Genomic DNA, 26,012 nt, shown 5'->3' on the forward strand with positions numbered 1-26,012 from the left:
ACACTTGAATTTAACTTTGGACCTTTTATCTGCTCATTGTAATTTGGATAATGAGGGAATGACACACACCTGTCAGTGGAACAGCTGAGAAGCCAATTTTCCCATTACTTTTGGTCCTTTAACAAGTGGGAGGCACATATGCAAACTGCTGTAATTCCTATACCGTTCACCTGATTTGGATGTAAATACTCTCAGATTAAGGCCTCTTTCACACTTGCTTTGTCCAGATCCGTCGTGTACTCCATTTGCCGGAAGTGCCCGCCGGATCCGTAACACCGCAAGTGAACTGAAAGCACTTGAAGACGGATCCGTCTTCAAAATGCATTCAGTGTTACTATGGCACCCAGGACGCTATTAAATTCCTGGTTGCGATAGTAGTAGTGGGGAGCGGGGGAGCAGTATACTTACCGTCCGTGCGGCTCCCGGGGCGCTCCAGAATGACGTCAGGGCGCCCCATGCACATGGATGACGTGATCCATGTGATCACATCATCCATGCGCGTGGGGCGCCCTGACGTCACTCTGAAGCGCCCCGGGAGCCGCACGGACGGTAAGTATACTGCTCCCCCGCTCCCCACTACATTTTACCATGGCAAACAGGACTTTAGTGTCCTGGCAGCCATGGTAACCATTCAGAAAAAGCTAAACGTCAGATCCGGTAATGCGCCGAAACAACGTTTAGCTTAAGGCCCGATCCGGATTAATGCCTTTCAATGGGCATTAATTCCGGATCCGGCCTTGCGGCAAGTGTTCAGGATTTTTGACTGGAGCAAAAAGCGCAGCATGCTGCAGTATTTTCTCCGGCCAAAAAAACGATCCGTTCCGGAACTGAAGACATCCTGATGCATCCTGAACGGATTTCTCTCCATTCAGAATGCATGGGGATAATCCTGATCAGGATTCTTCCGGCATAGAGCCCCGACGACGGAACTCTATGCCGGAACAGAACAACGCAAGTGTGAAAGAGCCCTAAAGCTGACAGTCTGCAGTTAAAGCACATCTTGTTTGTTTCATTTCAAATCCATTGTGGTGGTGTATAGAGCCAAAAATGTTAGAATTGTGTTGATGTCCCAATATTTTTGGACCTGACTGTATACACATACAAACGTTCTATTGTTCAGTGACAAGTGTTTAGAGGTAAACGTAATCCAATTATATCTCAATCAGTGAATTGTTAACTACTGAAGAAACACCATACAGCAGCAGCAGGACATGGAGCAGAACCTGAACCAGCAGCAGATGGTGACATACTTGAACTGCACCCTGTCATCCAAGATCCCCTGCACTACTAGGCAGCCAAACTTGAATTGTGGCAGCAAATGGCTGAGTTTGCCCTGGACAAGGTTACCTGCCCGGCCAGTAGTGTGGCATCAGAGCAAGTGTTTAGTGCAGCAGGTGGTATAGTTACCCCAAAGAGAACTCACGTTTCAACACAAGATGATGAGAGACTAACCTTTATAAAGATGAATCAGGCGTGGATCAACCAGGATTCCCATGCACCAGTGCCTGATTCAAAAGACTAGGTCATTCTGGCAGTAATATAGTGTGCTGTCACACAGGAACTTTGTGACAAATGGACCGCTACTTCTGCCCACATGCTGCTGCCACCCACCTGATACCACCTGCCAGCTGCCTCTACTGCCATCTGCTCCTACTGTGATCTGGCACAATCTTGTGCTGTTACTGCCACTGCCCACCCCCTCTCTGTTTTGGGGCCACTACAGTGACTCTTTATGCTGTTGCCACCCCCACCACTCTGTTCCGGGGCCACTACTGTGAATCTTCATGTTGTTGCCACCCTTACCAGTCTGTTACGGGGCCACTAGTGTCCCTGTCAAAAGAAGGAGTCATTTGAAAAAACACAGAATACATGCAAATATTTCCATCAAATTTTATCTCTATTTTTCACCCACCACTGTTTTTGTCTTACGAATACTGGTGAAATACTGATACAAAAAACTGACCAAACTATTTTCCATCTATCATACAGTCAGTATTTTGCGTCAGGATTTTGGAAGCCAAAAGCAGGATTGGGTCCAAAAAACAGAACATATGCACATATTTCCATCTCATTTTATTTCTGTTTTAAACCCAGTTCTGTTTTTGCCTTAAAAATTCTTATCAAATGCTGACCAAATACTGACCTTGTTAAGAGGATGCTCAAAATATGTTCTGACGAATCAGAAGAAGGGAAAAAAACACAGTGATGTCAACGCTGCCTTACTGCTGACTTCCTCCCCACTCTGTCATAGGCCACTACTTGAATATTGGGGCGCTACATGGTTCAGTCCACGTCAATAAATTAGACCTGATGCTAATATTGACCTTTAAAGTTGAGTTCACATTTCAGCTAGCTGTTTAATTATTTCTATCAGTTTTTGTGAGCAAAATTCAGGAGCTAAGCCTACTCTCGGATTAGGTATGATGAATACCTGTTCTGTGGGTTTGACGTGCACCTGCTTTTGGCTGACAATAAATGATGAGAATAACTGATCAAATAACCTAATTGTGAACTGAGCCTAATAGGGACGCACAGTCATTCTACAGCTAACAGAAAGGATGCAAAAGCATGTGTTTACCTTGCCACACCATGGATTAAAAGAAAGTTGTTTTTTTACTCCACTACATTATTGGCACTGCCTCCATGTCTTTATTTTGTTCTACTAAAGAGTAATTTCTACACAGCTCCTGCAGGGGTGCACATTTTTTATTTATTTTTGCTCTATTGAAGGCTGCTTTATGCTTTTCTTTTGGTTCAACAGAAGGGCTTAGCAAGGAATGTTGGTGGCCTGCATGATGATGCACACATCCATATATGTGACCTGGCTGTAATTCTGACGCACAGTAACTGTTTCGCTACGGGAAAGGATTAGCTATGCAGGTTGCTGCAATGCACACTGATGTACACCGAGATACACTCTTGCACAAGTTTAACTACTGGCCAGGATAGACCTGATTCAATGCGCCCAAGAATATCAGTGTCACTATTAAAAAAATGTAGCAACCTGGAACTGAACAGAATCTCAAAATGGTCTCTTGTTGGGTTGAGTTATGGTGTTTCCTTGTGCTGTGAAATCGTATGGCAGAACACTTAATGTATGTGTACCTGCAATACAATTTTTTGCCAACATCTGTATATTCAGCAAAGACTGGATAATGCATTCAAAGGCTAGAGAATTTCTAAACTGCACGGATAATAAAAGGATATTGTGTAAAACACAACCTGAGGCTGTTACAATCACTAGCGCTGGTCTGCCAAGTGGGGGCTAATATTGGAATACTAATATTCAGTCTAATGACTATGCTAACAGTTAATAATACATGATGCATAATACACTCGTATGTGTATATGCCTATGCTGTATTAATTGTTTATTAAATAGCAGCAATAATAAACACAAGTAATAATAATTACCAATCCCACTTATAATGCCTGACGAGAAGTGAGGCTAGCTCTTTATAGGTTAAATAAAGAACTCAAGCAGTGCCCTATAAGTGGTCCAGTTTGCTGTTTTGGTTTCTATCACAACTGTCAGGATTTTCTTAAATCAGTGAGGGCTCAGTCTGGATTCCCTACCTTTGGAAACAGCCACAGCATCCTCCAGTGAAGTACAATGACTGTTCATATATGGGCAGTTAAAGAGTCACTGTACTTTCACACAATTGTATTCCACTCAATAGAAAATGGTGTAAAAAGCTAATTTCTAAATCACTTCATTTAAAAATATGCTTGCATCCACCTGAAAAAAATGGCCACTGGGCATCTCAGGATAGGTCAGATGATAGGTCATCAGCAATAAAATGTCACCGCTACTTCTGTGAGAAGGTCTGACAGACGTCCTTTTCTACCTCTTGCATGATGTTCTTTGTTTTGGTTTCACTTTGTCATCTCATTTCCTTCTCCCAGGTGTCACCTATTTAGACTAATCCTCTTTCCTTTATATTCCCTCTCATACTGTCTCACTTTGCGGTTTATACTACTTCCTGGATTGAATTGTTCACTGCTGGAGACTTCTGTTGCTGTTTGTTCAGATAAGTCCTTTCATGTATTGTGTTTCCTTGTTGGCTTCATTCTAGGTGACCCTGACTCCCTCCGTATTAAGTGCAGGGAGCCGGTGGTTGTGTCCCCTCACTATTATAGGGTTTTCAGGTGTCATACAGTCAAGGTACGAGGGCATGCAATCGTCTACCTCTGAGACCCTTGTATGTGCTTAGCAGTCAGGGTGAGCTCTTAGGGTTTTATAGGGGTCACCTTTATGCTCCTTAGTTTGGGATCAAGCCAGTCGGATGTTTATCCATAACTTCCAGCTATCTGCAACATCATCCGTGACATTATAAACCGCCATTACAGTCTTAAGCATGGATCCGGTTTCAGCCTTGATTGACCGCATTTCACTGGAGGTAGCAGATCTCCGTAAAACTGTGTCTCAGTTTCAGGTGACCGGTTCTGCTTGCGTTCATGGAGTTTGTTCCGAGCTTAAGATCTCGCTTCCGGATACGTTCTCCGGGGTAGTGAGAATTTTGTTCGCTTTAGAGAGGCTTGCAAACTCCATTTTCGCCTACTTCCCCATTCCTCTGGTGATGAGGAGCAGAGGGTGGGGATCATCATCTCGCTGCTCAGGGATAACGCTCTGTCTTGGGCCTTTTCGCTGCCGGTGGGGGCACGGCCCCTCCGATCGGTGGATGAATTTTTTGTAGCCCTGGGGCAGATATATAATGACCCGGATCATATTGCTCTGGCTGAATCTAAACTGCGTCTTTTATGCCAGGGTAAACAGTCCGCAGAGATATATTGTTCTGAATTTCGGAGATGGGCAGCTGATACTGGTTGGAACGATGCTGCACTCCGAAGTCAATTTTGCCATGGTCTTTCGGAGGGATTGAAAGATGCATTTGCTTTTCATGAGAGACCTGCCTCGTTGGAGTCTGCCATGTCTCTAGCTGTTCGTATTGACAGGCGTCTTAGAGAGCGAGGAGAGACCACTCCTTCCTGTCATATTCAGTCCAAGGAGAGTGGGGCAGTCTTATTCAGTGCGCAGGGGCCTCAGTCTCTCTCAATCCCCTCTGAGCAGGAGGCCATGCAGCTGGGTTTGCTTGCCTCTGATAGTAGAGGATTCAGCTCTCAGAGGAGGGTTTGTTTCTGTTGTGGGGGTATAAATCATTTGGCTAATGTTTGCCCCTCTAGGAGATTCAGGGACTTTTCTGAGGGTAATAAAGAAACAAAAAGAAAAAAACCCTCTAAAAACTTTCCATTTGCTACTATTGGCAAGGTTGATGCGAAAATTGATGGTTTGCTGTTTGCTTGTAGTTCCCGTTTTCTCCTACCTGCCAGGGTGGCGCTAGATAGCAAAAACACTGTTTGTGAGATTTTTGTAGATAGTGGAGCAGCTGTCAATCTCATTGATAATCAATTTGCTATAACACATGGTTTCCAGGTATGCACTTTGGAAAAGGATATACCTGTTTTTGCTATCAATTCCGCTCCACTTTCTCAAAAATCGTTAAAGGGCATAGTTCACAATATCCGTTTGACTGTGGGTGATGCTCATGTTGAGGATATGTCATGTTTCGTCCTAAACGGATTACCTACTCCTCTAGTGTTGGGGCTACCCTGGCTCACTAAACATAACCCCAGCATTGATTGGCAAGCAAGGCAAATAAATGGTTGGAGTGACTTTTGCAGAGAGAATTGCCTCACGGCGTCTCTTTCAGAGGTTTCTACCAAGACTGTACCATCTTTTCTCTCAGAATTTTCGGATGTGTTTTCCTAGAGTGGTGTCCAGGAGCTGCCCCCTCACCGGGAGTACGATTTCCCTATTAATCTCATCTCAGGTGCCAAGCTGCCAAAATCACGTTTATACAATCTCTCCCAACCTGAAAGAGTCGCTATGCGTACTTATATCTCTGAAAGCCTGAGAAAGGGACACATCCGACCCTCAAAGTCACCTGTTGCAGCTGGGTTTTTTTTTGTTAGGAAAAAAGATGGCTCTTTAAGGCCTCTTTCACACTTGCGTTGTCCGGATCCGTCGTGTACTCCATTTGCCGGAAGTGCCCGCCGGATCTGTAACACCGCAAGTGAACTGAAAGCATTTGAAGACTGATCCGTCTTCAAAATGCGTTCAGTGTTACTATGGCAGCCAGGACGCTATTAAAGTCCTGGTTGCCATAGTAGTAGTGGGGAGCGGGGGAGCAGTATACTTACCGTCCGTGCGGCTCCCGGGGCGCTCCAGAATGACGTCAGATCGCCCCATGCCGCACGGACAGTAAGTATACTGCTCCCCCGCTCCCCACTACACTTTACCATGGCAAACAGGACTTTAGCGTCCTGGCAGCCATGGTAACCATTCAGAAAAAGCTAAACGTCGGATCCAGTAATGCGCCGAAACGACGTTTAGCTTAAGGCCGGACCCGGATTAATGCCTTTCAATGGGCATTAATTCCGGATCCGGACTTGTGGCAAGTATTCAGGATTTTTGACTGGAGCAAAAAGCGCAGCATGCTGCGGTATTTTCTCCGGCCAAAAAACGTTCCGATCCGGAACTGAAGACATCCTGAACGGATTTCTCTCCATTCAGAATGCATGGGGATAATCCTGATCAGGATTCTTCCGGCATAGGGCCCCGACGACGGAACTCTATGCCGGAACAGAACAACGTAAGTATGAAAGAGCCCTAAGACCTTGTCTGGATTTCAGGGAGCTGAACTGTATCACAATTCGTGACCCATATCCGCTTCCTCTGATCCCGGACCTGTTTAACCAGATTGTTGGGGCTAAAGTTTTTTCTAAGTTGGATTTAGGAGGGGCATACAACCTAGTCAGGGTCAGGGAAAGGGACGAATGGAAGACGGCCTTCAATACCCCTGAGGGTCATTTCGAGAATTTGGTTATGCCCTTTGGTTTGATGAATGCTCCGGCCGTCTTCCAACATTTTGTGAACAGCATTTTTTATCATTTAATGGGGAAATTTGTACTGGTGTATCTAGATGACATTTTGATTTTTTTCTACTGATTTCAAAACTCATAGGGACCACCTACATCAGGTCTTGCTCATTCTGCGGGAGAATAAATTGTACACTAAACTGGAAAAATGTGTGTTTGCGGTTCCGGAGATTCAATTTCTTGTTTTTTTTCTCTCCGCTTCTGGTTTTCGCATGGACCCTGAGAAGGTCCGCGCTGTGCTTGATTGGGAGCTTCCTGAGAATCAGAAGGCGCTGATGTGGTTTTTTGGGTTTTGCCAATTATTACAGAAAGTTTATTTTGAATTATTCCTCTGTTGTTAAGCCACTCACTGATATGACTAAAAAGGGGGTAGATTTTTCCTCCTGGTCGGTAGATGCGCTTAAGGCCTTTTCTAGTATCAAAGAGAGTTTTGCTTCCGCTCCCATTTTGGTACAACCTGATGTATCTCTACCTTTTATTGTTGAGGTGGACGCTTCTGAGGTGGGTGTGGGTGCGGTCTTATCTCAGGGTCCCTCTCCTGCCAAATGGCGACCATGTGCCTTTTTCTCAATGAAACTCTCCTCCGCAGAGAGAAATTACGATGTGGGAGATAGGGAGTTGTTGGCCATCAAATTAGCTTTTGAGGAATGGCGCCATTGGCTAGAGGGAGCCAGACACCCTATTACCGTGTTTACCGACCATAAAAATCTGGCCTACTTGGAATCAGCCAAGCGTCTGAACCCGAGACAGGCCAGATGGTCTTTATTCTTTTCTAGGTTTAATTTTGTTGTCACGTTCCGCCCTGGGGTTAAAAATGTGAAGGCGGATGCCCTGTCACATTGTTTTCCGGGAGGGGGGAAATTTGAAGACTCGGGTCCCATTTTGGCTGAAGGGGTGGTCGTCTCTGCTCTTTATCCTAATTTGGAGGCAGAGGTTCAGGCAGCCCAGGCAGAGGCTCCTGATCTTTGTCCTCCTGGGAGGTTGTTTGTGCCTCTCGCTTTACGACACAAGGTTTTTAAGGAGCACCACGATACTGTCCTTGCTGAGCACCCGGGGAGTAGAGCCACAGTAGATCTCATTGCTCGGAGATTCTGGTCGCCGGCTCTTCGTAAGACGGTTGAGGGTTGCGCTCGTGCCAAGCTCGTGCCAAGGTCCCTTATTCATGGCCATCGGGTTCTCTCCTCCCGTTACCCATTCCTTCCTGTCCTTGGACGCATCTGTCCATGGACTTCATTACGGACCTACCTTGTTCCTCGGGGAAGACTGTGATTCTGGTGGTAGTCGACCGTTTTAGCAAAATGCCGCATTTCATTCCCTTTCCTGGTTTACCCAATGCTAAGATGTTGGCGCAAGCGTTTGTTGATCACATTGTTAAATTGCATGGCATTCCTTCAGACATTGTTTCTGATAGGGGCACGCAATTTGTTTCCAGATTCTGGAAGGCCTTCTGTTCTCGCTTGGGAATTCAGTTGTCATTTTTTTCTTCTGCTTTTCACCCGCAGTCGAATGGTCAGACCGAACGCGTCAATCAGAATCTGGAGACATATCTGCGCTGTTTTGTGGTGGAGAATCAGGAGGATTGGTATTCTTTTATGTCCCTTGCTGAGTTTGCTTTAAATAACTGTCGCCAGGAGTCCTCTGATAAGTCACCATTTTTTGGTGCATATGGGTTTTATCCACAGTTTGGGACATTCTCTGGAGAGGGGTCTTCCGGTTTACCTGATGAGGAGAGATTTTCCTCGTCTTTGTCATTTATTTGGCGAAAGATTCAGGGTAAAGAGTGAGAGATAAAAGCATGTGGCGGATAAGAGACGTGTGCCTGGTCCGGACCTGAATATGGGTGATCTGGTGTGGTTGTCTACAAAGAATATCAAACTGAAGGTTCCCTCCTGGAAGTTGGGTCTTAAGTTTATTGGGCCTTACAAGACCTTGTCCGTCATCAATCCTGTTGCCTTCCGTCTTGATCTTCCTCAGACTTGGAAGATCCATAATGTTTTTCATAGGTCCCTATTAAAACCTTATGTCCAACCCACTGTACCCTCCTCTTTGCCTCCTCCTCCGATTTTTGTTGATGGTAATCTTGAATTCCAGGTCTCTAGGATTGTGGATTCTCGCATTATCCGCGGTTCTCTCCAATACCTTGTTCATTGGGAGGGTTATGGTCCTGAGGAGAGGATGTGGGTCTCAGTGGCGGACATTAAGGCCACTCGTCTCATCAAGGCTTTCCATAGGTCTCATCCTGAGAAGGTGGGTTCTGAGTGTCCGGAGTCCACCCGTAGAGGGAGGGGTACTGTCCCCGCTACTTCTGTGAGAAGGTCTGACAGACATCCTTTTCTATCTCTTGCATGATGTTCTTTGTTTTGGTTTCACTTTGTCATCTCATTTCCTTCTCCCAGGTGTCACCTATTTAGACTAATCCTCTTTCGTTCTTTGTTTTGGTTTCACTTTGTCATCTCATTTCCTTCTCCCAGGTGTCACCTATTTAGACTAATCCTCTTTCCTTTATCTTTTCCTTTATATTCCCTCCCTTCCTGGATTGAATTGTTCACTGCTGGAGACTTCTGTTGCTGTTTGTTCAGATAAGTTCTTTCATGTATTGTGTTTCCTTGCTGGCTTGATTAAAGGTGACCCTGACTCCCTCCGTATTAAGTGCAGGGAGCCGGTGGTCATGTCTCCTTACTATTATAGGGTTTTCAGGTGTCACACAGTCTAGGTACGAGGGCATGCAATCGTCTACCTCTAAGACCCTTGTATGTGCTTAGCAGTCAGGGTGAGCTCTTAGGGTTTTATAGGGGTCACCTTTATGCTCCTTAGTTTGGGATCAAGCCAGTCGGATGTTTATCCATAACTTCCAGCTATCTTCAACATCATCCGTGACATAAAACACTTGGAAAACCCTTTTAAAATTGGGAGAACTCCAAGCTCAGATAACATCTCCAGATCACTATCACCCTCATAATGCCTTCAACATCTGCAACTGCAGGAAGAGCCCACTGACAAGTCTCTGAAAGAAAGCAATGCAGCCCTGTCTGATACTGAGGAAGCACATATCACTAATAGAAGGTGAATAGATGTCCATGGTGTACCATTCACGCATTCAATGTGTAGGGACACTACCACTCCTACATTCCTATTGCTAGCCTGTTTGCCACCAATGTTTTGGTTTGCACCACCAACTGTACCACCACCAGCAAACTGTCATTTTTTTATATGCAAAAACTGTTATGTTCATGTACTGTGCCTGGTGCACCGGCAGGTTGCAGTGTATATGGTAGAGAGTACCTTTAGATAGAATGGCACTTACCATTCCATTCTCCCCCTGTGCTAATCTCTGGCTTCAGTCTGGTCCCTATCAGCTTCAGTTACTGTTTCTTATGAGAGTAAGGTATTGTCACGGATGGTGTTGCAGAAAGCTGGAACTTATAAATAAACACACGACTGGCTTGATCCCAAACTAAGGAGCATATGGGTGAGCCCTATAAAACCCCTAGAGCTCTCCCTGACTGCTATGCCCATGCAAAGATCTTTATGGTAGACGATTGCATGCCCTCGTACCTTATACTATGTGACACCTGAAAACCCTAAAATAGTGAGGGGACACGACAACCGGCTCCCTGCACTTAATACGGACGGAGTCAGGATCACCTACAATCAAGCCAGCAAGAAACACAAATAAAGGAAACAGACTTATCTGATGAATCAGGAGAAGCAGCCTCCAGCAGTGAACACAATCCAGGAAGAAGTTTAAACCGCAAAGTGAGGCAGTATGGGAGGGAATATAAAGGGAGACAATCAGTGCAAATAGGTGACAGCTGGGAGAAGGAAAAGAGATGAGAAAGTGAAACCAAAACAAAGAACATCATACAACAGGTAGAGAAGAACGTCTGCCAGATCTTCTCACAGAGCTGGCGGTGACAGGTATCCTGTGACCTATTTTGCTGAGGAGGGTGTCTTTGGCATCGTTTTTCCCTCTGAGAATTACTAAGTCCTTTTATATATCAGGAATGGGCTACTCTCTGAACTACTTTCCCATAGATCCTGCAGCAGTGAGGGGAAGATGCTACCTAACCACATCATGCTGCTTCACTCTCTCACTCCAACTATCTTGGTCCCTGTCCTGCTTCCCACCAAGATAGTTGGAGTTAGAGAGTGAAGCAGCATGATGTGGTTAGGTAGCATCTTCCCATCACTGCTGCAGGATCTATGGGAAAGTAGTTCATAGAGTAGCCCATTCCAGATATATAAAGTTATTCTTAGAGGGAAAAACAATGCCAAAGACATCCTACTCAGCAAAATAGGTCACAGGATACCTTACTCTCATAAGAAACAGTAACTGAAGCTGATAGGGACCAGACTGAATCCAGAGATTAGCACAGAAGCAAAGAGATAAAGCAAAGTATTCAAGTTCACCTGACAGTTTACCCTTAACTTGCTGGAGCCAAGGGAAAGATCCAATATTGTTTGGATGACACAAGTTTATTGCAAGTTTATTCAAGTAAAACCATTAAACTTTACCAAGTCTGGAATCTACTTATTCCACCAACTCCTTTGTTGTATGGAGCCTAACACCGGGAAGCTACAGTATCCAGGTAGGAGAACCGTGACACAAACTATTAGGACCACAAAATACCACTCTGCGTTCCTAAAGACTGGGACTCAATCACCTCTGCGTTTCAGCCCATTGCAAATACAGTTACTGAAATTCAGCTGGTAGGAAAATACAGTAGGTAGTGATCCCTGATTCAATGGGACTACAGCCAATGTTATTCACATGCCTCCCTCCCTTCCACATAGCCAATCAGGGTGGGTGGGAACAAGTACTCCCTCCCTCCTTTCCAGGGTCATGTGAGCCTCCATCCAGTGGTGCACCTAGCCTGTCTGCTGCCTGAGGCGAAAACTGAATCAGAGCCCCCCACCCTTCCCATTGGCAATTTCTTAACCTAACCCCTTCCCTTCAGATCATGGCCCTTCGGCTGCCCCCCCCCCCCCCCTTGCCCCTACCGGGCCTCACTGGTGGTGCACCCTTGCCTCCATCTTTATCCTTTCTGCTTCCCTTCAATTTATGCAGTAGAATTTTGGGCACCTTTTTGCACAATTCGTCTGAAACAAATCACCAAAACTTCAGGTTCGCTTGGCAATAAAATGTGTGTGAAATTCTGAATGAAACAATCATTCACTCATCTGTAACCTGAATATCAACAAGTGTTCCTATTCCATTTCTTTGTAGCATTTTCAAGCCACTTCATGAATATTTATCTCTTTACAGACTTTTTATGCCAAACCTAGTGCCTTTGAAAATTCCAGATGGAGAAAAAGTGGATTTTGATGTAAGTACATTAATATTTTTTTATTTCCTAAAAACATGACAGTGTTGTGAGTTGTATTACATTAACCCATAGGCGACCTGCGCCATACATGTATGGCGCAACGGCAATTCCAGGTAAGATGGCTGAGAAATCAGATTCCTAATCATTTTCAGATAGTGTTAGATATGATTTTTGCATGCATGGAACATCTGAGTGTGTGCATCCTGCACCTGCTGAGTGCTGATTGGTCTACTTTTATTGATCAGTATACTCAGTTTTCTGTGCAGTTTTTTTTTTTTTTTTTTGTGCAGAACAAATAATCACAGTTAGTGTTAGATGATGAGTAAACCAGTATGGATGAACCTCTACTTTTCCGAAGGTAGACAAACTCAAATCCTTCCGGGTTAGTTTCTGACGAATCCACTAAAGCGGCACATAGCTCCATTTTAATGCACATGTCGGCAAGAAAAAAGAACTAGGGAGGAAGAAGGGTTCTCACCTGACCTGAAAGTGGGGGAGGGCTTGCCCTGTTTGGCTCCCAGGCTGACAGATATCCTGGATTAGCTGATGAGTGCTGCAGTGGGCAGGGAGGTGCCCTAGCAGAATGAACAGAACACCATTCTGTGCTGGGCTGTGAATGATGGTGGTTGGGTCTTACAGTGTCTGCCATAAAAACGATCTTAGGGAGTCAGGCAGAGTGAAAAATCAATCAGGGACAGTCAGAAAACAATCAATCAAGTTTATTGCCAAGGACAGCAAAGGGGAAGGCTAATATTCCAAAGAAGAATTGTGTATGTTGTGTTCAATAGAAAGCAGCAGGGCAGCTGTTTCCCATATACATACTGCAGTAGTACCAATGGTGTTGCAGCAATCTACCTGTGTATATTAAGATGAAATTGGATAAAAGCGTTAGTTGTCCATTTCCGTATTTTCAGTTTCCACACGGTTGAAATAATTTTTTTTTTTGGGGGGGGGCAAGGCTTTCAGTTTAATTAAGCAGCATATATACGTGTCACAGTGTAGTTCACTGTGTCATGGGTTGCCGTACGTACTCGCTTTAGTTGCTCTCTGGGGTACTGGCTGTTGTGGATTCCGTGTAGGCTGGTTGCTATGACCTATGTGTAGTTGCAGCAGCCTGTGTGTGACCTGTTCCTGCTGTAGTTCTTGTTACTCCTGGTTTGTGTGGGGTTAACATTCCCTTTTCTGTCTGGGTGTGTCTGCTAGGTGGTCAGATGACCTCGTTACCCCTCTATTTGATTCTGTGAGCTGTGGGTTTGGTGTCAGTCTGTTTCCAGCTTTGCTGGGTGCATGAGATATGCAACTGACCTGGGGATATTTCATCTGCCCTGTCTGTGTGGTCACTTATTGAGACACTTTGTCTGGTTCTGTGTCTTGTGGTGCAGCTGTCTGTTCGCCCATTGACTAACTCCTCATTGGGAACAGGCATCTGCTAATTTGGTTCTGTGTCTTGGTGCAGCTCTGTTCGCCCATGGACTAACTCCACATGGGAAACAGACATCTGCTGGTTTGAGTCTATGGCTTCAGTGAGAGGGCTCCTGGGTTCTCCAGAGGGAGGACATCAAGTCTGTTTGTGCAGCTCTGCCTGTGACCATGTGTCGTTCCGCATGTAGTCTAGACATCTACTTGTCTTCCTGTTTGGGCATCTCTGCCTGTGGCCGCCATGCATCCATTCTGCATGGGGTCCAGACATCTGCTTGTGTTTTGGTTCCTGTTTGTCTTCTCTGAACTGTGTCCTGTGCGGTTGTTTGGGTTCCAGTTCGTGTGCCCGGGTGCCAGTCCTTATGTTTGTGTGGAGCGCTGGTGCTTGCAACATCAGTCTCTGCAGATAAGTGGCCAAGTTCACCGGGACCATTCTGGAGGTGCGACCAGTGAGCCCTCGACTAATGGTACTTTCACACTAGCGTTAGTGTGATCCGGCAGGCAGTTCTGTCGTCGGAGCTGCCTGACGGATCCGCGGATCAGTGTGATAACTGACAGCATTTGTAGACTGATCCGGGTGCAGTCTTTTTCACAATTTTCCCGATTCCGTCCTTCAGTTGCTTTGCAATGCCGGATCTGGCTCTAATGCAAGTTAATGGGAATTAATGCCGGCATTACGGTGACTGATCAGGCATTTTGGACGGACCGCATGCTGCGGTATTATGTCCGGCCAAAACACCTGACAGTGACTGAACGGAAGGCATACTGATGCAAACTGTACGTATTTCTATCCATTCAGAATGCATTGGGATATGCCTGATCAGTTCTTTTCCAGCATAGAGCCCTTTTGACGGAACTCTATACCAGAAAAAAAATAACACTAGTGTAAAAGTACCCTAAGTTCATCCCCACCATCAAGGGCTCTGGGAAGAACCGGGCTCACTGAGTCTGTGCCCTCTGGGTTTGGCCCGAAGTCAATATTACTTGCCACTGGTCCCTTACCTGCTAGTCCAGTTTCCTGCCATGTCTAGATCTCTGTGAATAAAGAATTTGTGTTGGTCTTTGCCTTGTCTGATTGCTTGCCTTGTGTTTGTTTCTCTGAGATAAGTTGTAGGGGTCAGTAGAACCCTCACTAGAACATGACAATACATGATTACTATAGCAATACCAAGTCTCAAGTGTTCATTTACATATTTTCAGTTTCCACGCAGTCGGTCTCGATTTAGTTTAATTAAGCAGTATGTGTGTGTGTGTGTGTGTGTGTGTATATATATATATATATATATATATATATATATATATATATATTATTCCTGCAGCAATACCCATGGTGTGGCAGCAATCTGCCTACGTGTGTTAAAATTGAGCGTCAAGCCTCAATCAGTATCCATATGGTTGGAATATTTTTTTTTCATTTTTTGTTTGTTAAATGAAATTAAACCAGCATATATATGTGATTACTGTAAGACTCTAGGTAGGGCAGCAATCTACCCATGAGTGATAACGACAAATTAATCGTCAGGCCTAAATTGTCCATTTCCGTGAATTCTATTTCCACACAGTTGGAATTTAAATTTTTTGGGGGGACTTGTTCAATTTAATTAATCAACACCAACACACAGGCCAGCACACAAAAGTATCTGTGAGGGATAACAAATTTAGGCCTAAATCAGTTTCCTTTTATTTCTGTGTTCACAAACACGTTTCCAATCTTTTTTATTTTTTTACTGCAGGCTGATTATATTCAAACTAACAAATCTGTTTCTCTGTTGTACACATTTTAAATATTATTTTCCCCGGCGCCTCCACAACGGCACTCCAGGAGGGTGTCCCCGCCTCCCCAGGAGAAGCAAACAACGTAGAAGCTCAAGTTTAAAAGGCCCCCTCCCCTTACCTGCTTCAGTTTGTTGTTTCCTGACCTCGGGATCGCGTGGAAGCCGCTCCTGCTACGGCGGGACGTTCATTGCGCACGGCCTGGAGATTTACCCCATCCGGGAGGGCCGTGCAGGGGCAGGGGATTGACTGACTGCCCTGTACCTTAGGCATAAGTCCGTCTGTGAAGGCAGCCACGGGCCTCTGTTCCTTAACTAAGTACAGGAACGAGGGATCAAGCGCGCATGCGCGCGCACAGGCAGTAGTTAAACTTGCCAGTCCTCGGCGTTACTTCCGGTGGCGTGTGACGTCAGAGGACTGGCGGATATAGAGCTGGAAACGAGGAGTTCGGCGTCCTGCTTCACTTGGTGAGATATCGGCTCCTGTGGAAGCTCCTGAGACCCGTAAGCCTGTGGATCCTGCAGCCCAGAGCCCGGTAAGCCTCCTTCCCGTGTGTATTAACCCTGTTTGGGGGGGGGGGAGAGTGCACACTACTATTCCCTCACTGGTGTGGTGCTGGTGTTAGAGTAGCCCTATTACAAGCCCTAAAAAGGATTTAAATATTATCTTTCAGGGCAAGGACACCAGCACCAGAAGATCTGGGAAATCTTTATCTAAAAAAAGATGTGCAATGTTCAAAAAATCCCTACCCTCTAAATCCAAAAAATCACTGTGTCCTAAGTGTAAGGACAAAATAGTGGGGGAGGAATCACCCTCTCTTCTGGAATAAATTTGTGATATGATTAAAGAGGAGGTGAAATCTGCAATTCATACTAGACTCTCTCCGTGTTCTCCTCAGCCCTCCACCTCGCAAAGATCTCAGGTGTCGGATCATCAGCCGGAGCCTGAATCTGAAGAGGGAGAGGTAGTATCTCTTGAGGAATCTGAATCCTCTGATGAGGAAACAGGAAGACCCCTTTGTAACCCAGAAGAAACCGAGAGGCTGTTAAGAACCATTAGAGTCACAATGAAAATTGAAGAGACCAAAGAGCCTCAGTCCGTGCAGGACAGAATGTTCCAGGGGCTGGGGGAGAAAAAAAGGAAGGTTTTCCCAGTCCATAGTAATATTAAGACATTAATTAAAAAAGAATGGAAAGATCCTGAGAAAAATAATTTAATATCGGCCTCCTTTAAAAGGAAATATCCATTTATGGAGGAGGATTTAGTTCTGTGGGACAAGACGCCTAAAATTGATGCGCCTGTCGTCAGAATATCTAAAAAGACGTCTCTTCCCTTTGAGGACATGGGCCTGCTTAAAGATCACATGGATAAGAAATGTGAGGGACTATTAAAGCGAACATGGGAGACAAACACAGCCATGCTTAGGCCCAGTATAGCAGCTACATGCACATCAAGATCCCTGTCAGTATGGCTAAACCAATTAGAAGAACACCTGGCAGTGGGGACTTCTAGGGAAGAAATCCTGGCCTCAATACCTACCCTAAAGCAGGCCTGTAATTTTTTGTCAGACGCATCAGCGGATCTGGTGAAGCTCTCGGCTAGATCCACAGCCCTCTCCAATTCCACAAGAAGAGCTGTGTGGCTTAGATCTTGGTCCGGTGACGCCAGCTCAAAGAGTAGGCTATGCGCCATTCCGTGCGAGGGGGATAAGCTGTTTGGGTCAGTCCTTGAGGACATTTTAGAATAAGCCGCAGACAAAAAGAAAGGGTTTCCTTCAGAATCGAAATTCTATCAACAGCGTCGGTCCTTTCGTAATCAAAGGAGAAATAGAACGGACCAGGAGAGGAAGGACAACACCAGTAGATGGCAATCCTCCAGAGGGAGAGGGGGGGTTCCTTTTTAACCCCGAATCCACCTCTAAGCCCGTTCAATGACGCCAGGCATCAAGTAGGGGGCAGGCTAAGAATGTTTGCCAGGGCCTGGGAAAAGATCTCGTCCGCCCCTTGGATCATAAACACCATATCCATGGGGTACAAGCTAGAATTCGATACGGCTCCTCCGGAGCATTTCTCTATCAACAAACCATTAAAAAGGAAGGTCAACATGCCTTAGAACTAGAGATATCATCTCTCCTAAAAAAGGGAGTAATTGTTCCGGTTCCAGAAGGTCAGGAGAGGCAGGGGTTTTATTCCCCCATATTCCTTATTCAAAAACCCAACAAATCCTTCAGGCTAATAATCAATTTAAAAAAACTAAACAAATACATGACCTACAAGAGATTCAAAATGGAGTCGATCAGATCCACAGTGAATCTCCTATCCCGCAATTGCTACATGGTAACTATAGACCTTGCGGACGCATATTACCATGTTCCTATACACAGAGCATACCAGAAATATCTCAGGATAGCCCTTCTTCTAAGAGGTCAGGAGTTCCACTTCCAATTCCAGGCCCTTCCCTTTGGGATATCGTCAGCCCCAAGAATTTTCTCAAAAATCATGGCCGAGGTGACGGGGTTTCTACACCTTCAGGGTATCCTAGTAGTACCATACTTAGACGACCTCCTGATAGCGGGCTCATCTCTTCAGGTTTTCCTAGGGCATCTGCAGCTGGTGCAGGAGAAACTGACCGAGTTAGGCTGGCTAATAAATACCCAAAATCAGATCATTATAACAACCGACGCCAGCAGCCGAGGCTGGGGAGGCCATACAGGAAGTCATGTAATCCAGGGCACCTGGAGCCCAGAGATGTCAGCAGCCTCTTCAAACGTAAGAGAACTGTCGGCAGTACGGGAGGTGCTAACACATCTTCTTCCATACGTAAAAACCCATCATGTAAAAATACTGTCCGAAAAGGCTACTACCATAGCCTACCTAAACCGACAAGGGGGTACCAGAATCAAAGAGCTACAAAAGTTGTCAGGGGAAATCTTCAGCTGTGTAGAAAAAAATATAAAGTCCCTGGTAGCGGTCCATCTGAAAGGCGAGGAAAACAGAATAGCAGACTATCTCAGCAGAGAGGTTCTAAAAGTGGGAGAATGGTAACTAGATCCCAACATGTTCAAACAAATAACTCTCAAATGGGGGTTACCAAAAGTGGATCTCTTCGCAAATCAGAAGAACAGACAATTCAAGTTATTCGGTTCCCTCTCCAGCAGGGATCACCCACTAATGGTGGATGCCCTGTCCTGTCCATGGCCAAAAGATCTCCTGTACGCATTTTCTCCGTACAATATAATTTCAACGGTGCTAATAAAGATAATAGAAGAGAAAGCACAACTAATATTAATCGCTCCATTGTGGCCCAAAAGGTTCTGGTTTTCCCTCCTCTACAATCTGTCGGCAGGTCTATACTGGTCTCTCCCGTCATATCCGGGACTACTACGTCCGGGGCCGGTGCTCCATCCAGAGGTAGCAAGTCTTCACTTAACAGCATGGAAAGTGAACGGGTCCATTTACAGCAAAGAGGTCTATCAGAATCCATAATATCTACCCTACTATGCATTAAAAAGGCCTCTACCTCACGGATCTACAAAAGAACATGGGAAACATTCTTAGGATTTGCAGGAGACAGAATATACCACAATCAGGAAGCTAATATTCCACTCATACTGGCAGGCCTTGACAAAGGTCTCAGACCCAACACCATAAAGGTATTAAACCTACAAAAAAACCTCTCTGTCAAACTAGACAGCTGCAATTACCACTTGTACAGTATCCAAAATAGACTAAAACAAGCAAGTGGAAATAATGTATCAAAATATCATTTTATTATAAAATATAAAGTATGGGGAAAAGACAGGATGGTATACAGAATACAGAGAAGCAAAGGGCCTTGCGACACCAAATCATACACCTATCAACCTCTGCATGATAAAACACAGGGTGGTATATCCAGTAAACCGGGGCATTAGCTCCGGGACAACCGGTATTGCGTGGCAAAAAATGATCACCACAATGGGGCTATATGCAGTAAGTGCAGAAAGTCATACCTGGTTGACCATGAGCTATCCTACACATCCCAAAATACATAGGCAACAAAACTGACCAGTATAAACAATAAACCCTCAAATAGAGTCAGTATCTAGATCTCAAAAAAGTGGCAAAAATAAACCTGAAATGTCAGGGACCCACTATAGATGTATATAGAAGTGCCATATGGGGATGCCAGGCTGTACTAAACACAGGACGTACCTGAAGACATGGTGAATATGATGGATGCCAGACCCTAAGCGCGAGACCTCGACGCGCGTTTCACCTCAGCGGCTTCGTCAGGAGGTCAGGTGCAGGTCTCAGCATTTAGTAGCTTCCTCGATGTGAAATTGGCAGACCTACCATTAAGGCCTCCTGCACACGACCGTTGTGTGCACCCGCGGCCATTTTTTTTTTCGCGGACCCATTGACTTTCAATGGGTCCGTGGAAAAAACGGAAAATGTACCGTTTTGCAGCCGCATCCGTGATCCGTGTTTCCTGGCCGTGAAAAAAATATGACCTGTCCTATTTTTTTCACGGCCAGCGGTTCACGGACCCATTCAAGTCAATGGGTCCGTGAAAGAACACGGATGCACACAAGATTGGCATCCGTGTCCGTGATCCGTGGCCGTAGGTTACTTTTTATACAGACGGATCCGAAGATCCGTCTGCATAAAAGCTTTTTCATAGCTGAGTTTTCACTTCGTGAAAACTCAGAACTGACAGTATATTCTAACACAGAGGCGTCCCCATGGTGATGGGGACGCTTCAGGTTAGAATATACTAAAAGAACTGCGTACATGACTGCCCCCTGCTGCCAGGCAGCAGGGGGCAGACCCCCCCCCGCCCCCCCCTGTAGTTAACACATTGGTGGCCAGTGCGGCCGCCCCCCCCTCCCCTGTAGTTTACTCATTGGTGGCCAGTGGGCCCCCCCCTCCCCTGTAGTTAACTCGTTGCTGGCCAGTGGGCCCTCTCCCCTCCCTCCCCCTCCTAATTAAAATCTCCCCCCCTATCATTGGTGGCAGCGGAGTGTACCGATCGGAGTCCCAGTTTAATCGCTGGGGCTCCGATCGGTAACCATGGCAACCAGGACGCTACTGCTGTCCCGGTTGCCATGGTTACTTAGCAATTTGTAGAACCATTATACTTACCTGCGAGCTGCGATCTCTGCGTCCGGCTGGAAGCTCCTCCTACTGGTAAGTGACAGGTCCGGCCGGGAGCTCCTCCTACTGGTAAGTGACATGACCTGTCACTTACCAGTAGGAGGAGCTCCCGACCGGACGCAGAGATCGCAGCTCGCAGGTAAGTATATTGGTTCTACAAATTGCTAAGTAACCATGGCAACCGGGACAGCAGTAGCGTCCTGGTTGCCATGGTTACCGATCAGAGCCCCAGCGATTAAACTGGGACTCCGATCGGTACACTCCGCTGCCACCAATGATAGGGGGGGAGATTTTAATTAGGAGGGGGAGGGAGGGGAGAGGGCCCACTGGCCAGCAACGAGTTAACTACAGGGGAGGGGGGGGCCTACTGGCCACCAACGAGTTAACTACAGGGGAGGGAGGGGGGCCGGCCGCACTGGCCACCAATGAGTTAACTACAGGGGAGGGGGGGGCCCACTGGCCACCAATGAGTTAACTACAGGGGAGGGGGGGGCGGCCGCACTGGCCACCAATGTGTTAACTACAGGGGGGGGCGGGGGGGGGGGTCTGCCCCCTGCTGCCTGGCAGCACCTGCCAGGCAGCAGGGGGCAGTCATGTACACAGTTCTTTTAGTATATTCTAACCTGAAGCGTCCCCATCACCATGGGAACGCCTCTGTGTTAGAATATACTGTCGGATTTGAGTTTCACGATGTAACTCAAATCCGACTGTATATTCTAACATAGAGGCGTTCCCATGGTGATGGGGACGCTTCAAGTTAGAATATACCATCGGATTGGAGAAAACTCCGATCCGATGGTATATTAACTCCTGACTTTACATTGAAAGTCAATGGGGGACGGATCCGTTTGAAATTGCACCATATTGTGTCAACGTCAAACGGATCCGTCCCCATTGACTTGCATTGTAATTCAGGACGGATCCGTTTGGCTCCGCACGGCCAGGCGGACACCAAAACGACTTTTTTTTCATGTCCGTGGATCCTCCAAAAATCAAGGAAGACCCACGGACGAAAAGACGGTCACGGAAAAACGGGACCCGTTTTTGCGGACCGCAAAAAAATACGCCCGTGTGCAGGAGGCCTAATAAAGAGATTCATAAAAGGAGCATTCAGGAAATGCCCATTTATTCATTCGACCATTCCCCCTTGGGACTTGAATCTAGTATTAGAGGTTCTAATGGAAGCACCCTTTGAGCCTTTAGAAGAGATCTCACTTAAACTTTTGTCCTTAAAGACTGCCTTTCTGCTGGCTATAACATCAGCCAAAAGGATAGGTGAGATTCAGGCATTCTCCTGTAAAGCACCTTATCTAACAGTATTAGAGGACCGTATTATTCTTAGACACACTCCAATGTTTCTTCCCAAGGTGGTCTCAAAATTCCACCGCCAACAGGAGGTGTCATTTCCATCCTTCTGTGAAGATCCAACCTCTGACTTGGATAGAAAATTCCATAACCTGGATGTCAGAAGATGTCTACTAACTTACCTGGAAGTCTCAGCGACATTCAGAAAATCGGACCATCTCCTCCTTCAGTATCAAGGCCAGCACAAGGGATCAGCGGCAAGCAAGAGCACTATATCCAGATGGATCCGGAACACCATCGAGTTCTGCTACCTGCAGAGAAACTTGACCCCTCCTAAAGGAATCAAAGCACACTCTACCAGAGCCGTGTTGGCCTCATGGGCGGAAAACGCCTCTGCCTCAGTAGAACAAATATGTACAGCAGCTACATGGAAAAATCCAAATACTTTCTTTAAACATTATAAATTAGATGTACTCAAAAATCATGAGTTGTCATATGGCAGAAAAGTCTTATCTGCAGTAGTCCCACCCTAGAGTTTATTTCTCTATTTATCCTCCTGGAGTGCCGTTGTGGAGGCGCCGGGGAAAAGAGACGATTTTCCAATAGCCTCCACAACGGCACTGGATTCCCTACCCAAGTTGTATAAATATGGGAGTGTTATGTTATTTATGTTATGTTGTCATTATATCAATACAGTTCTTGAACCAACTAACTAACCGAGTCCTATATCATTAACTGAAGCAGGTAAGGGGAGGGGGCCTTTTAAACTTGAGCTTCTACGTTGTTTCCTGTCCTGGGGAGGCGGGGACACCCTCCTGGAGTGCCGTTGTGGAGGCTATTGGAAAATCCAATTACCGGTAAGAGTAATCGTCTCTATTTTTTTAATGTTGATAATTTAAACTAGCAGCATATATATATATATATATATAAAATCAAGGTTTGGTGGCTCTCTCACTGATAGTACTGTGGAATAGGTGCACTACCACACAGCACTCCCTGTTGCTGTTAGAAGTAAAAATTGAATTATAAAAGGTTTGGCGTCACTCAGTATCTGGCGTTTATACTGACAGAAAGCAAACTGTAGTTTCAAAAAGTATTATTTAATACCTCACAACATGTTGTATAAAATAGATAAAAGAATACATAAAACACACTAAAAATACACGTATACCCTATTAGGACCACTATGTAGGTTAGTATTGATTTCTATTGTCCTTGTGAATCATACAGAGTCCATGATGGGTTATACGGTGATAACCATGGGATGAGTACAGTTAGTGTTAGTATGGAAAGCACTATATCGATTGCAAGTTAACAATTGCAAGTTTACTTTACCGCTCCTAGTAGTCAAACCGTTGCTTGGCTGTGAGCCGCAGGAATCACTCCTGTTAGCCGTCCGGCTGTTTGGCTGTGAGCTGCAAGGACCTTTGGAGGCGTGGTTGACGATTCCCCTTGTAGCTGAGTATACTCTGACCTTTCAGGACCTGACGGTGGCGTCCCACGTGGTATCAGTCGGATAGGTCAGGTGACTCTTATTTCAAGCGGGGTTTTCAAATGGATATAAAGTTCATTTGTAGTTATAGTCGTCTTCCTTGTCTTGTCCCACACTGTCTGCCGACCATACGCGTTTCGGGATGAAATCCCTTCCTCAGTGGTACAGACAGTGGGATGGAAATGTTCCTTTTATATCATCTATGATTGATTGATGGGATGCATGCTGGGACAGTGGGGGACTTGGAAGACCAGGAACTGGATTTTTAATAGTGATTCCTACATAGTCATTATACTATCGTGCAAAATCATTGTTTTCGCCTCATGCACCCTGTCACAGTCCCCCACTGCCTAGAGGCGAAAACAATGATTTTGCACGATAGTATAATGACTATGTAGGAATCACTATTAAAAATCCAGTTCCTGGTCTTCCAAGTCCCCCACTGTCCCAGCATGCATCCCATCAATCAATCATAGATGATATAAAAGGAACATTTCCATCCCACTGTCTGTACCACTGAGGAAGGGATTTCATCCCGAAACGCGTATGGTCGGCAGACAGTGTGGGACAAGACAAGGAAGACGACTATAACTACAAATGAACTTTATATCCATTTGAAAACCCCGCTTGAAATAAGAGTCACCTGACCTATCCGACTGATACCACGTGGGACGCCACCGTCAGGTCCTGAAAGGTCAGAGTATACTCAGCTACAAGGGGAATCGTCAACCACGCCTCCAAAGGTCCTTGCAGCTCACAGCCAAACAGCCGGACGGCTAACAGGAGTGATTCCTGCGGCTCACAGCCAAGCAACGGTTTGACTACTAGGAGCGGTAAAGTAAACTTGCAATTGTTAACTTGCAATCGATATAGTGCTTTCCATACTAACACTAACTGTACTCATCCCATGGTTATCACCGTATAACCCATCATGGACTCTGTATGATTCACAAGGACAATAGAAATCAATACTAACCTACATAGTGGTCCTAATAGGGTATACGTGTATTTTTAGTGTGTTTTATGTATTCTTTTATCTATTTTATACAACATGTTGTGAGGTATTAAATAATACTTTTTGAAACTACAGTTTGCTTTCTGTCAGTATAAACGCCAGATACTGAGTGACGCCAAACCTTTTATAATTCAATATATATATATACACTGCTCAAAAAAATAAAGGGAACACAAAAATAACACATCCTAGATCTGAATTAATTAAATATTCTTCTGAAATACTTTGTTCTTTACATAGTTGAATGTGCTGACAACAAAATCACACAAAAATAAAAAAATGGAAATCAAATTTTTTAACCCATGGAGGTTTGGATTTGGAGTCACACTCAAAATTAAAGTGGAAAAACACACTACAGGCTGATCCAACTTTGATGTAATGTCCTTAAAACAAGTCAAAATGAGGCTCAGTAGTGTGTGTGGCCTCCACGTGCCTGTATGACCTCCCTACAACTCCTGTGCATGCTCCTGATGAGGTGGCGGACGGTCTCCTGAGGGATCTCCTCCCAGACCTGGACTAAAGCATCTGCCAACTCCTGGACAGGCTGTGGTACAACGTGACGTTGGTGGATAGAGCGAGACATGATGTCCCAGATGTGCTCAATTGGATTCAGGTCTGGGGAATGGGGGCGGGCCAGTCCATAGCATCAATGCCTTCGTCTTGCAGGTACTGCTGACACACTCCAGCCACATGAGGTCTAGCATTGTCTTGCATTAGGAGGAACCCAGGGCCAACCGCACCAGCATATGGTCTCACAAGGAGTCTGAGGATCTCATCTCGGTACCTAATGGCGGTCAGGCTACCTTTGGCGAGCACATGGAGGGCTGTGCGGCCCTCCAAGGAAATGCCACCCCACACCATTACTGACCCAATGCCAAACTGGTCATGCTGGAGGATGTTGCAGGCAGCAGAACGTTCTCCACTGCGTCTCCAGACTCTGTCAAATGTGCTAAGTGTGAACCTGCTTTCATCTGTGAAGAGCACAGGGCACAGGGAGCAGACACATGCACATTTGTGGCCTGCTGGAGGTCATTTTGCAGGGCTCTGGCAGTGCTCCTCCTGTTCCTCCTTGCACAAAGGCGGAGGTAGCGGTCCTGCTGCTGGGTTGTTGCCCTCCTACGGCCTCCTCCACGTCTCCTGATGTCTGGCCTGTCTCCTGGTAGCGCCTCCATGCTCTGGACACTACGCTGACAGACACAGCAAACCTTCTTGCCACAGCTCGCATTGATGTGCCATCCTGGATAAGCTGCACTACCTGAGCCACTTGTGTGGGTTGTAGACTCCGTCTCATGCTACCACTAGAGTGAAAGCACCGCCAGCATTCAAAAGTGACCAAAACATCAGCCAGGAAGCATAGGAACTGAGAAGTGGTCTGTGATCACCACCTGCAGAACCATTCCTTTATTGGGGGTGTCTTGCTAATTGCCTATAATTTCCACCTGTTGTCTATCCCATTTGCACAACAGCATGTGAAATTGATTGTCACTCAGTGTTGCTTCCTAAGTGGACAGTTTGATTTCACAGAAGTGTGATTGACTTGGAGTTACAATGTGTTGTTTAAGTGTTCCCTTTATTTTTTTGAGCAGTGTGTATATATATATATATATA

General features: G+C 45.7%; 1 protein-coding gene across 3 annotated transcripts in view; it reads left to right on the top strand.

The window, feature by feature from the left end:
- The window catches only part of TNNT2 (troponin T2, cardiac type), a 565,716-nt gene that overhangs the window by 213,202 nt on the left and 326,502 nt on the right, over nt 1–26,012 (top strand). For all 3 annotated transcript variants that reach the window (XM_040424168.1, XM_040424165.1, XM_040424169.1), the window contains one exon: nt 12,205–12,265. In XM_040424168.1, coding sequence (XP_040280102.1) covers nt 12,205–12,265 — 61 coding nt within the window. The remainder of the gene's footprint in view (nt 1–12,204; nt 12,266–26,012) is intronic.

Source organism: Bufo bufo, chromosome 3 (assembly GCF_905171765.1).
Source record: "Bufo bufo chromosome 3, aBufBuf1.1, whole genome shotgun sequence".
Classification (NCBI taxonomy): Eukaryota; Metazoa; Chordata; class Amphibia; order Anura; family Bufonidae; genus Bufo; species Bufo bufo.